This window comes from Ovis canadensis, chromosome 1 (assembly GCF_042477335.2).
Source record: "Ovis canadensis isolate MfBH-ARS-UI-01 breed Bighorn chromosome 1, ARS-UI_OviCan_v2, whole genome shotgun sequence".
NCBI classification, from domain to species: Eukaryota; Metazoa; Chordata; class Mammalia; order Artiodactyla; family Bovidae; genus Ovis; species Ovis canadensis.
Genome location: NC_091245.1, coordinates 273,811,333 through 273,825,000, shown reverse-complemented (window position 1 = coordinate 273,825,000; position 13,668 = coordinate 273,811,333). Strand labels below are relative to the sequence as shown.

The window sequence follows — 13,668 nt, the reverse complement described above, 5'->3', positions numbered from 1 at the left end:
CGTCTTTGCCATCTCTTGGGATGTCGGACAGATGGGTGCCGTTTTGTGGAAGAGCCTTACTCTTCCCTGTGATGTAAACGAGTCCCATCAGGTCTCTGTGGATGCTGCCATCAGGGACAAGGGGAAATGCTTGGCATTTTCTCTCCTGCAAAGGAAAATCATCTTGGCTAACCAGGATTTACATAGCCTGTTAAGAAAATAAAACCCTAAAGCACCATCATGGCTCTCTGGCTTCATTCTTTCCTCTCTGGAAAAGGAAAAGTGTCTCAAGAATAAAGAAACTCAGGAGCTCGAAAGGATGCCACATCTTCATCAGGTAAACTCTCTGCAGAGATCTCATTCTACAGAATATCGTACTTCCAAAGGATGAATTCGTCAAGGCTGCGTTTCCTCCCCAGTTTTCAAGATCCGAGTATGACGTTGTCTTGCTGATCCCCGTTTTCAGCTGCTAAAAGAAACACACCCTGAAATCTTGAAACCTTCTCAGGGAAACGTCAACCCCCTTTTGGGGACAAAGAGCTAACTGTTGGTGGTGACTCTTTAATTAATTTTGTCTTCAATTGCTTTGGAGAAGGGGGGAAGGGAACGGGCCTGGTGGGAAGAGGCTGACGTTCCAGGTGTAAGAGAATATTTAGTAAGAGTAAAAATAACACCCAGCTGTGAAGACAAACATCTCCAGTTTCAGTCTGAGCCCGGAGTGCTCCATGAATCACTGCTGAGCTCCACCCGCCGCTCTGCCGCGGGCTCTCTGAAACAGCTTTTCCACTGCCTCTGAGTCAGAAATAAAACAGACCCACAAATTACCCCAGAGCGCTCCAGACAATCTCCTCCTTGTCTGGGGTCCTAAAAATACCTTTTGTGGTGACTACCTCCATTCATGGCGCGTAACCCGATTAGGAGCTCGTTGGGTCGATTAGCACTGAGTCTGTGCTTTTCGAATTCTTAGGAGGAGAACCGCCAGAGGAGGGGTTGGTTCCGACTCGGGTTTGCGGCCGCCTGGGATGAACGCCCCGGCCAGCGTCATTGGGCCCTCTCGTGGGACGGGCCTCTTCGGACTCCTGGAGTGGTCCGAGCAGACCTGTGGGGTCTCCCAGTCAGTTCCCTCATCAAGTTCTTAACATGAAATCACCTCGTGAACTGAGAAGGACATCCGGGAAGACAGCGCCCTTCAGATGAACTGTGGAATGGGCTGAAGACTGCTTTGCCAGTAAACATTGGCCTGCTCACCCACAGAAGGGTCGGAGGGGGAGCGGACCGTGGGCTTCAAGGGCAGAGTATGGGGGGCTGGGAAGAGGGGCTTCGCCCCCTCAAATGCGGGCACCATGGAAACGGGCGCAGCTATATCCCCAACACCTGGGACAGTGCCTGGTATAGAGACCTGCTCTATAAATGTCAGATGCCAAGTTTTATTTTGTGTTTCAAAAAGCAAAGCTCTTAATTTTGATTTCTCGGTGCATTCTTATAGGCATGATGTGCGTGTGTGCTAAGTCACTCAGTCGTGTCCTAGTCTTTGTTAAACGGATGAAGGGATAAAGAATATACGTGTATATATACATACACATATATATTACATGTATGCACATACATACAAACAATGGAATGTTCTTGTTGTTGTTCAGTCATTAAGTCTTGTCCAACTCTCTGCGACCCCGTGGATGGCAGCACACCAGCCTTCCGTGTCCTTCACTATTTCCGGGAGTTTGCTCAAACTCATGTCCGTTGAGTTGGTGATGCTATCTAGCCATCTCATCCTCAGCCGCCGCCATCTCCTTTTGCCTTCAATTTTCCCCAGCATCGAGATCCTTTCCAGTAAGTCAGCTCTTTGCATCAGCTGGCCAAATGATTGGAGCCTCAGCATCAGTCCTTCCAGTGAATATTCAGGGCTGACTTCCTGTAGGGTTGGCTGGTTTGATCTCCTGGCTGTCCAAGGGACTCTCAAGAGTCTTCTCCGGCAACACGGTTTGAAAGCATCAATTCTTTGGCTCTCAGCCTTCTTTATGGTCCAACTCTCACAACCATATATGACTGTTGGCAAAACCGTAGCTTTGACAATACAGATCTTTGTGGGCAAAGTGAGTGCCCTGGTTTATAATACACTGTCTAGGTTTGTCATAGCTTTTCTTTCAAGGAGTGAGTGTCTTTTAATTTCATGGCTGCGGTCACCATCTATAGTGATTTTGGAACCCAAGAAAATAAAATCTGTCACTGTTTCCACTTTTTCCCCATCTACTATATATAAAATAGGTAACTAACAAGGACCTACTGTATAGTACAAAAAGCTTTACTCATTACTCTGTAGTAACCAATGTGGGAATAGTATCTAGAAAAGAGTGGTTATATGTGTCTGTATAACTGATTCGCTTTTCTGTACTCCTGAAACTAACACAGTATATTGTACACCAACTATACTCCAATAAAAGATTTTTTAAAATATGCATTTCAGATAGGAATAAAAGTATTCTACCAGGATGTGATGGAGAGCAAGCAAGGCAGGGAACAGCCGTCTCCAAGTTCAAGACAAACTCCAGAACAGGAAGCAGGGTGGGCCCTGAAAAACAGGTAGATTTTGAGAAGGTTGACGGGTTTGCCTCCACCCACTGGAATAAGTTATATCCATTGCCCAACTTCAATTTCAACCTACCACAGGGGCTTTCTCAAGCCTGAGGTGCCTCCACTCAGTGTTGTGACGTGAGGGTGGATCCCAGTTTTAACGTGGCTGGTGAGCTTGAGGCTGTGGCTTGGGGCTGCATTCAGGGACCTTCTTGCATAAACGAGGTCTCTTCATACTCAGCAAGGGCACAGCGCATTCTTTTCAACTGAAGAACCACATCTGTGCAGTTTCACTGAGGGCTCTTTCTGTGATGGAATCTGCCCCACTGTAGGTAGGTAGGTTCTGATTCAAGAAAACCAATGTCAGATGCCAAGTTTTATTTTGTGTTTCAAAAAAGCAAAGCTCTTAATTTTGATTTCTCGGTGCATTCTTATAGGCATGATGTGCGTGTGTGCTAAGTCACTCAGTCGTGTCCTATTCTTTGTGACCCCATGAGCTGTAGCCTCCTCTGTCCATGAGGGTCTCCTGGCAAGAATACTGGAGTGGGTTGCCATGCCTTCCTCCAGGGCATCTTCCCAACCCAGGGATCAAACTTGTGTCTCTTATGTTTCCTGCCTTGAGAGGCGGGTCCTTTACCACTAGCACCGCCTGGGAAGGCATCCTTTTCAAAAAGAAGAGGTTATGTATGGAAACAGCCAAAAAAAAGTTTTTTCTTGAACTGGGCTCCTTTTCATCTTTTTTAGAAAATATTATTATATTTATTTGGCTGCATGGAGTCTTCGTTTTAACACGTGGGATGTTTAATTGCAGCATGCAAACTCTTTGCTGAAGCATATGGGCTCTAGTTTCCTGACTTGGGATGGAACCTGGGGCCCCTGCATTGGGAATGTGGAGTCCTAGCCACTGGACCCAGAGAAGTCCCTTCCCTATGCACTTCATCTTAAACAGCGACATTGCCTACTTCCCTAATGCTCCAGTTTCTGCCCTGGTCCTCAGGTCTGTCTGCTTAGACCCACGATGTGGGTCACAGTCCTTCCTGCTCTGCTTTCTGAGCCCAGAAACTTCTTACCTGACCTCCTCACACTCAGGAATGTTCACCCTCCATCTCTGCAGAGCTGGCACCCGGCTGAGCACCTCTAGGTTTGGGGGAGGAACAAATGACATTCCACTATAAATTGAGGAGTTCAACTTTTTTTTTTTTTTTATGAACCAGACATCACATTTCCTATCTCTGTCCAAATAAACCTTGCCACATTTAATGTCTCCCAGGAGGCTCTGCCTTCATCTGCACGGGGCTGCCCCTGTTCAGCTCTCATCGCCTTCTCCTTGACTGGCTTCAGGATATTCTTCAGAAAATACCCACCAGTGATGAAGCTGAGTCTTCTGAGGGTCCATCCCATAATGTGTTATGTCTGGGAAAGAGACCACTCGTGTGGAGTTACCAGGGGAGGTCCTATAGCGTGGTAGTCAAGTCTTGGACTCAGGACCCGAACTGTCTAAGTTCAAATCCCCGCCCCTCCATTGATGGTAACATGACCTTAGACACAACCTGTACCCCAAATCTCTGCACATCACCTGTATCATTGTTGCTGCTTGTTGGTATTTGACCTTGTGGATGAGATAAATAGCAACAGCTAACACCGTAACATTTGTTGTGTGTTAGGTGCCATTTTGCATGTTTCACCCCTGTGTTTACTATAACAGGAACACATAAGAGTTTGGAGCCATCTCTAACATGAGTAAGCAGTCCAGTATGGGATGGGTGAACCAGATAAGATCTGTAAATGTTTGTTCGCCCACCATGCATTAGATCAATTTCCCAGAGGCAAATTTGGATTTAAAACATGTAAGTTAGGACCTCCCTGGTGGGCCAGCGGTTAAGAATCTGCCTGCTGATGCAGGTGACATGGGTTTGATCCTAGTCTGGGGAGGTTCCGCGTGCTGCTGGGCAGCGAAGCCCATGCACCGCAAAGGCGGAAGCGTGCACTCCAGAGCTTGTGCTCTGCGAGAAGAGAAGCACAGCAGGGAGAAGCCTGCACGCCGCATCCGGGGAGCAGCTTCCGCTTGCAGCAAAGACCCAGTGCAGCCATAAATAATGAATGAAAACCCTTAAAAATAAAACATAGGAATCAGAAGATTGTGGAAACTGGAATATATGTATATAGCATTCTATCTTCGAAGATCTTTTCATTGTTTAATCATCCATTTCTTATATTTTTGCACGCATTTTTCTGATTCTTTCCAAAACAATGTCAATAGGTTCGTCTGTACCATTTTTCTAGATTCCACATATGTGCACTTTTATAGAATATCTGTTTTTCTTTTTCTGACTTAAACTTCACAATATCTGTTTTTCTATTTCTGACTTAAACTTCACCCTGTCTGACAGTCTCTAGGTCCCTCCACGTCTGCAAATGGCACAGTGTTGCTCCCTATTGATGCCTGAGCAATAGTCCATTGTGTATATATACACATGCACCATGTCTTCTTTATCCATTCTTCTGTTGATGGACATTTAGGCTGCTTCCATGTGCTAGCTGTTGAAAATAGTGCTATGGTGAGTGTAGGAGTGGATATATCTAACGATTACTCCAATAAAAAGGACATAAGTAAATTATAACAAAAACAACGGCAAGAGACAGGAAGTGTGGAGCACTGGCTGGGGACGCACAGTCCCGGGATTCCTGCACCTGCAGCGGCTGAGAGCTGAGTGCTCCGAGTACCTGCTGTGCAGGGGGAGTGTTCTCAGGTCTGTAAGCCGGTGGTGGGAAGGATTCTGCCTGCTGCGCCACCCAGGTCTCTGAAGGAGAAGCCACAAGAGAAACTTCTCTCAAGGTTCAGCTCAGGAAAAGCTTCTCTTATGCTGAATAACTTGGTCCATGTGTATTTTTTTTTTTTTTTGACATCTTGAATGGTCACAGGATATACTTCCTTTTTTGCTTTGGCGAGTAGAAAGTTCAGAGATAAATTGATGTGCTACCTTGAGCAACTATAAATAGTAAGCTTGCTCAATGTGCTGAATTTATCTCTTGATTAATTGCTTTGCTGCCCTTATATAACACTCACTTCCATTCCTTTGATCATTTATGTTATTTTTGTCTTGAACGCATTTTTGCAATCTGTCTTAAATGGCACATAGTTTGAGGAAGAGCAGGAAAATAAAATATATTGAGAGGCACTGCACATACACATAAATATCACTGTGGAGTTGCAGGCGAAAATAATGGCATCTTCTCCTTAGAAAACTGTTAATAGAAGCTAAACACTTGTTCTTCCAAGTAGCTTCTGAAGAGTCCCTCTTGAGTACTCATCAGAACCATATTGTTATTGTTCAGTCGCTAAGTCGTGTCCGACTCTTTGCAACCCCATGGACTGTAGCACGCCAGGCCTCCCTGTCCATCACCAACTCCCAGAGCTTACCCAAACTCATGTCCATTGAGTTGGTGATGCCATCCAACTATCTAATCCTCTGTTGCCCACTTTTTCTCTTGCCCTCAATCTTTCCCAACATCAGGGTCTTTTCCAGTGAGTCGGCTCTTTGCATCAAGTGGCCAAAGTATTGGAGCTTCGAGAACACAATCTGGTTTTTCAGCGTGTCTGAGTTTCAGCTTAATTTAAATTGAGTAAACTTTCCAATTTATTTGATATTCTTTGCTATGTTCTTTCACCATTAATTCATAATACCAGCGTGTTTCGAGAAGTCAGTGCTCATGATCTCAACTCACCTTGACTGAGACTCAGGCCATGTTAGCCAGCCATGTGTTCCTAGTTATCAGAGGAAGGGCACCAACATTTCATCTTATTCATCATGAAGGTTGAAGGGTCTTTCTACATTATATCTGTATTTCCTAGAGTGAGCTTCCCTGGTAGCTCAGATGGTAAGGAATCTGCCTGCAATGCAGGAGACCTGGGTTTGATTCCTAGGTCAGGAAGATCCCTGGAGAAGGGAATGGCAACCCACTCCGTTATTCTTGCCTGTAGAATCCCATGGACTGTCCATGGGGTTGCTAAGAGTCAGGCATGATGGAGTCACTAGCACTTTGACTTCCAGAATAGCCACAGTTACGTGCAAGTGACATGGAAGTCTGTGAGACTGCTGTAGAGATTAAACTCCTAAAATTGTCTGGCCCCAAGGATGTTTTAAGGGACTTGGGGGAGTGAAACACCCAACTTTTGGCCCCCCAGATGTTGTCCACTGCCTTCCTGGAACTCTTCAGTCTGAACCTGCCTCCCCCTATCAGGATGACCCCAAGCCAATGTGGAATTTCTCCTGCTGCAAGTGGGGGCAACCAGCTGTCTTCCTGCCTCACGTCTCTTCTCCCTGCTGCTGCGTATTGTATGGGGTTGTGGTTATAAATAGAACCCAGACCTGAAAATGTGAACCCGAGAAAATGGTTAAGACACAATAATTTTTTAATGTATTTTATTATGGTAAGAATACTTAACATGAGATCTGGCTTTTAAACAAAATTTTTTTAAAATATTTTTTAATGTGGCCAATTTTTAAGCCTGCCCTTAGTCTGTTACAATGCTGGTTCTGTTTTCTGTTTTGGTTTTTTGACCACAAAGCATGTGGGATCTTCGTTCCCCGACCAGGGATTGGACCCTGTATGGGAAGGTGAAGTCTTAACCACTGGATTGCCAGGGATGTCTGCAAACAAATTCTTAAGTGTCCATTACTGTTGAGCAGGGGTCCAAGGTTGTACAGCAGGTATCCAGAGCTTTCTCATTCTACCCACTGCAACGTTATGCTTATTGATTAATAACTCCCCATTTTTTTCCCTCCTCCGGCTGCTGGCAGCCAACACTTCACTCTTTTTCTGAATCTGACTTTTAAAAATAGCTTATATAGGGGGAATCATGCAGTATTTTTCTTTCTGTGACTGACTTTTTCCACTTAGTATTAATGTAATGTCCTCAAGATGCATCCGTGCTGTAATGTATTTCTGATTTCTTTATTCTTAAGGAGAATAGCATTCTGTTGTTTGCATGTACCCCGTTTTCTTTATTCATCCATCCATGGACATTTAGGTCCACATCCTGACTATGGTGAAGAGTACACAGTGAACATGGAACTGCTCATATCTCTTGGAGATCCTGATTTTAATTCTTTGGGATAGATATGCATAAGTGGGATTGTAGGCTCATATGGTTGTTCTTTGTAAAAAATGTTGCAAGGGATTGCCATACTATGTTCCAGTGCAGCTGTACCCTTCTGCGTTCCCACCAAGAGTATGCAAGAGTTGCAGTTTCTCCGCATCCTCTCCAGCACTTGTTAAGGTTTGCTTTTTGTCTTTATCATAGCCATCTTGACAAGTGTGAAGTGATACCTCATTGTTGTTTGACTTGCATAATAGCTTTTCCATGCCCTTGAAAGATAGAGTCTTCGAGAGAAATATCTTGAACTATGCTTATTTGCAGTTAAGAAATTCATGCCTCAATAAGACAGAAATTTCATATCCACCAGTTGATTACCCATTTAGAAAGCGTCTAAAAAATGCCTTAAAACTTTCATAGGGACTGTTAAAGAGCACATAGGTGAATATTAAGAATATCATATTTAAAGGGATGCTCTCTGCTTTGTGCATCTCAAAGCAAGAATGCCCAAATCCTTACCATGTTAGAATAGAAAACTTGCGACCCTCTGTTTTAGGCTCAGTGCAGATGGAATACTAAGCTGTTCGTGGGAAGTTTCTTCCTGTGTCTTCTAAGAATGCATTCTGAAAGGTGGAGCTAAACAGCACAGTAAGTGTGGACAGGTTTCCACATGGATCTTCTCTTATCACAGCTGGGCAAAGACTGAAAATGCATTTATTGGGAGAATTTTCAGTATACACTTTTCAATTTTCTGAACCACATTAAGATTTATTTTTCTTAATAAAAAGTAATAATAACATGTCCCTGAAAAAATGAAACCTTTGGGAATTCCGTCTCTCTTTTTTAAAAAAATTATTTAGTACTTATTTCATCTTTGGCTGTGCGGGTCTTCACAGCTGTGCAGGCCTTTCTTGCTGTGGCCAGTGGGGACTGTGCTTCCTTGAGGTTCTCGGGCGTCTTTCTTATTGTGACGCCTTCTCTGTTGCAGAGCAAGACTCCAGCACTTGTGGCTCCTAGGGTATAGGGCTCAGGCTTAGTAGTTGTGGCACATGGGGTTAGTTGTTCTGCAGCATATGGGATCTTCCCGGCCCAGGGATCAAACCCGTGTCCCCCGCGTTGGCAGGCAGATTCTCATCCCCTGTACCGCCGGGGAAGCCCCCTTCCCTTTCTGACTTCCATCTGTTTAGACGTGTTGTGGATGCGTCATGCAGCTGCTGTGCTGGGAATGAAGAGAAGGGGTCAAGGATGGTGGTCTAGACTGGACACTGTCCGTATATTGCAGCACAGAGCTTAAACCAGAGTAATGTGGGGGCTGGGCCTTCTTGATGCCTTTCTGAAATGAAGATCTGTTTCACTGCTTGAGAGGCTGCCATCCCAGCCATCTTACTTTTACCGAGGGGGACATCTGGAAGCGTAGACAGTGAGTAGAAGCTGCCCAGCTTCAAGCCTCAGTTCTGCCTCCTCCCGACTCAGACCCAGAGCAAGCCCCTTCTCTTTTGTATTCTCAGCTGCACCTCTGAGAAATGGAGCTGATGCCAGGCTATCATGAGGACTGATAACAGTTAAGCTCTCAGAACACGATGATGTGTAGATGTGCTGCTGCTGCTGCTGAGTCGCTTCAGTCGTGTCCGACTCTGCGCGACCCCATAGACGGCTGCCCACCAGGCTCCCCTGTCCCTGGGATTCTCCAGGCAAGAACACTGGAGTGGGTTGCCATTTCCTTCTCCAATGCATGAAAGTGAAAAGTGAAAGTGAAGTCCCTCAGTCCTGTCCGACTCTTCGCGACCCCATGGACTGCAGCCTACCAGGCTCCTCCGTCCATGGGATTTGCCAGGCAAGAACACTGGAGTGGGGTGCCATTGCCTTCTCTGCTTTGCTATTAACATTTCCAAGAGAATAGTTAAGGGGAGACGGTTAAACAATGAGACTAGCTGAGGCCCCTTCAATCAGTGTTAACTTGAACACCCGGCTTGAATTCTGTATGTCCGTGGCCCTATTGGGGTGACCCTCTTCCCACACTGAGGTTGGAGTTCCCTTAGAGTTATTACAAAAACTATTTGAAATGAACATAAACATGGTCCCCTTCTGTCTTCCTCTGAAGCTAAAACAAAATACAGTGGGAAAAAAAATATTTTAAAAAATGTCCTGAATGTACAGCTTTTGAAAATAGCATTTCATGTTGCCTTTTTTTTTTTTTCTTTTCCTATGCTGAAAGCTGGCTGGAAAAGCTTAATAAAGTGAATTATGTCTTCTGGTTATAAGATAAAGACATAAACTAACCTTGTTGAAGATTACGCCTGTTTTAAATACGTACACATATTTTTGTAAAATTCCAATAAAATGCAATTTATTTTCATTTTTTAATGATTTTTATTGTGATAAAAATCACATAATATAAAGCATACTCTTTTAACCGCTTCTAACTGGATAGTTTGGAGAAGGCAATGGCAACCCACTCCAGTGTTCTTGCCTGGAGAATCCCAGGGACCGAGGAGCTGGTAGGCTGCAGTCTATGTGGTCTCACAGAGCTGGACATGACTGAAGCGACTTAGCAGCAGCAGCAGCAACTGGATAGTCCAGTGGCACTAAGTACAGTCACATTGTTGTCCATCTCTCACCGTCATCCGTCTCCCAGTTGTTCACTTTCCTAAACTGGAACTCTGTCCCCACTAAACACTAACTCTCCTTTCCCCCTCACCCTGCACCCCTGGGGCGTCTATCATTGTACTTTCTGGTTCTATGGACTTGACTATTCTCAGTGTCTCATATAAGTGGAGTCAAACAGTATTTGTCTGCCCTAATGTGTATTGGTTGGAGAAGGAAATGGCAACCCACTCCAGTGTTCTTGCCTGGAGAATCCCAGGGGCGCGGGAGCCTGGTGGGCTGCCATCTATGGGGTCGCACAGAGTCGGACATGACTGAAGTGACTTAGCAGCAGCAGCAGCAGCAATGTGTATTGGAATACACAGAAGGCAGTTTAATAGCTCATCGTATCTCCGGATTTGATGAGGTATCTGTTTTAATACCATGGGAAAGCTGACGTGATCTGTTCCTAGAGCTTAGTCCTCAGAGATGGAAATTGAACGGTAGGGTTGTAAGAAAATGACAAGAGTTCGTCTGAAGGGTCCATAATCCCCAGTGACCCTTCTTCCTGTAATTCTGTACATCTCCTTGGCCTTTCATTTGTTAAATGGCTAACTGCCTTGCTAGAGAAGAAAGAATTTTGTAGTGCCTGGTATACAGCAAGTACTCAATTAAAAAATGCTTTAAATGATGAGTGAATGACTGAATCCGAACAGTGCTCATCCTAGAGTAATAGTCATCACCTACGTAGCATCTAAAGTCTTTTTTCCTAAAGAACCAAACTCCTTTAACTCTCTTCCCTAGTAACTTCTCTCCTTGAGACAAATAGACCAAAACACACACACTCTACTCAATGCACGGAATTTTCCAAGGGGATAGGAAACTTAAGTCTCAAGTGAAGACATTCAGTGTTTTGATATTAGGATGGGTCTTTTAGAGATAAATGTTGGAAGCCAGGAAAAATAGCATCAAGAGGAAATAATGCATGTGTAGGCAGTGTCGGAAATATAGAGGGTTCACACCATGGGAACTCTGACCACTATTATTTTTGAATTTCCTTCATGTTAGTACAGCTGTGCGGATGCCATGAAGCAGGGTTATGTATTTCCCGGCCCATGGTATGGGCTACCATAGTCCGGGCGACCCCAGCTATGACCTCCTTCCATAGACATACCTGCTCCATCCTCATCGTTAGCCCTTAGCTCCCTCCATCAGCACCTGTGCAAAGGATGCTGAGAATGAATCTGTAGTTTCAAAGTTTCCAGATGCTGAATGAACTCTTTCCAGGGCCTATGGTCCATCCTTCCTGTCCACTCCCCTGCCACACTCTTGGACCCAGAATGACTTTCTCCATCCCATCTCAGTCCTGCCCCACCCAGAGAGTGCCCTTCTGCTCTGATACCTCCTCAGGCTTGAAGGTCTCATCCATGCCAGGCCTCTAGTTCCAAGATCTGGCAGACTGGCTGCAGAGTTCTAGCTGACATGGTGTGGAGGAGAAAAAGGAAGACCCACTGGGGTGGAGCCCACAACCATCAGGGACTCAGACACTGGGATAGAAGTCTAAAATCCAGTAGATTAAATAGATTGCCAAGAGTACAAAAAACCCTGTGTTGGGTAATACTTAGGAGGACTTTTTCAGAAATCTGCCTTAGATGATGTAACTCAGCTCTCAGGATCCTTCAGCTATAGGGATCTTGTGTTAGTGATCTCTGGCTTAACCATCCAAGAAGGCATTGACACGTTCTTCTGTCCCCTGGTTAAACCAGAGTTTTCTGTTTGGAGTTTACCTGTTATGTATGGGAATGATTGAGGGCAGAAGGAGAAGAGGGTGACAGAGGATAAAATGGTTGGATGGCATCACCAATTCAGTGGATGCGACCTTGGGCAAACTCCAGGAGGGATAGGGAAGCCTGGCATTCTGCAGTCCATAGGGTCACAGAGAGCTGGACATGACTTGGCAACTGAACAACAGCAATCTCATCACATCCAGTCACTTTTAGATCTTACATTAAAAAACATGTGTTCTTTTTTTCTTCTCTTTTTCCAGAAAGGTAAGTGTGTCTTTATCCAAGTGTCCATGGCTGCCTTAACTAACAGCAACCCTCTGAGCTGTTCCCCAAGGCCCAGCAGCTGACCCCTGCTGCACAGCTGGTTTCACTCCCTGATCCCAGTCCTCCAGGGCTGCTGGGGTCCCCTGTCCTGCTGCTTCCTGCAGGCCCAGTCCTGCTCCCCATTCTGCCCTTCCTGCCCACACCTAAGCCAGGAACACTGGGAGCCTTCAAATTCCATGTCTAGCAAGCGGCTGCAGGGATTTGAAAGTGAACACAAAGGTATCCTTCTGAGGTCTTGAAGAGGCATGTCACTCTGGAATAAACCTGGCCGAGTGTCGCCTCTCACCATCTGTGTGTGTGGCCTGTTTGCAGTCATACGGGGGGAGCAAGTGCCCGTCCAGTGTTCTCTGCGCGTGTTTCCAACCAGCTGTCACAGACGGGGCTTTGGCAGGACAGCTGCAGAAGGAGCTGGCTGGAGGAGTAGGAAGCAGGTGGCAGCGCTGGCCCCCGTATGCCTGTGCTCTCCTTCCAGCGAGCATGGGCCCGGTCTTGGTCTCACAGGGGTCCTGTCACAAAATGCCAAGGGCCAGGGGTCTTAAACAGCAGGACTTTTTTCTCATGGTTCTCGAGACTGAAGTCCAAGATCAAGGTGCTGGGGAGGGGGGTGGTAGGTGTCTTGTGAGACCTCTGTCCTTGGCTGGAGGATGGCTGCCTTCTCACTATAAACTCAGTGGCAGAGAGAGAAAAAGAGAGGAGTCTGATCTCTTCCTCTTCTTATAAGGGCACTAATCCCATCATAAGGGCCTCACCCTCATGACCTCATGTAAACTTCATTCTCTCCCAAAGGCCCCGCCTCCACATGCCATCACGCTGGGACTGGGGCTTCAGTATGTTAACCTGGAGGAGGCACGGTCACTCAGCGTATCACCGATGACTGCGTTCCTCTTGTCAGGCTCCTCCTCCTTCCCCTCCACCTTGCCCGTCCCGGCTTCTCTCTGTGCACCATGGAAAGGCAGGGAGGCAGGCTCTGGGGGGCCGCAGTAATGGAAGGCTGTGTCTTCTTTTCCTCCAGGAACTCCCCTGATGAGTGCAGCATGGCCAAAGGTGGGAAGATGGTGGGCAGCCCAGACACCGTCGGGATGAACTACAGCAGCTACATGGAGGAGAAGCACATGCCACCCCCAAACATGACCACCAACGAGCGCCGCGTCATCGTCCCCGCAGGTCAGAGGCTCGGCCAGCGGCCCGGGCCTTCCTCGGCCTCCGCTCAGCTCTCTCTTCCTGCCCTTGGCATCGGTCACCCTCAGCTGCCTGCAGGAGTGGTTGCGGATGGACCAGCAGATACTGGTCCACCACGGTGAAGTGTTCACTGCTATGTGTGTGTGT

General features: G+C 46.2%; 1 protein-coding gene and 1 long non-coding RNA gene across 7 annotated transcripts in view; one reads left to right on the top strand and one right to left on the bottom strand.

The window, feature by feature from the left end:
- The window catches only part of LOC138428229 (uncharacterized), a 1,104,918-nt gene that overhangs the window by 864,862 nt on the left and 226,388 nt on the right, over positions 1-13,668 (bottom strand). The window lies entirely within an intron of this gene.
- ERG (ETS transcription factor ERG) overlaps positions 1-13,668 on the top strand; it is a 323,311-nt gene that overhangs the window by 258,395 nt on the left and 51,248 nt on the right. For all 6 annotated transcript variants that reach the window (XM_069568494.1, XM_069568502.1, XM_069568508.1 and 3 more), the window contains one exon: positions 13,355-13,506. In XM_069568494.1, the coding sequence (XP_069424595.1) occupies positions 13,355-13,506 (152 nt within the window). The remainder of the gene's footprint in view (positions 1-13,354; positions 13,507-13,668) is intronic.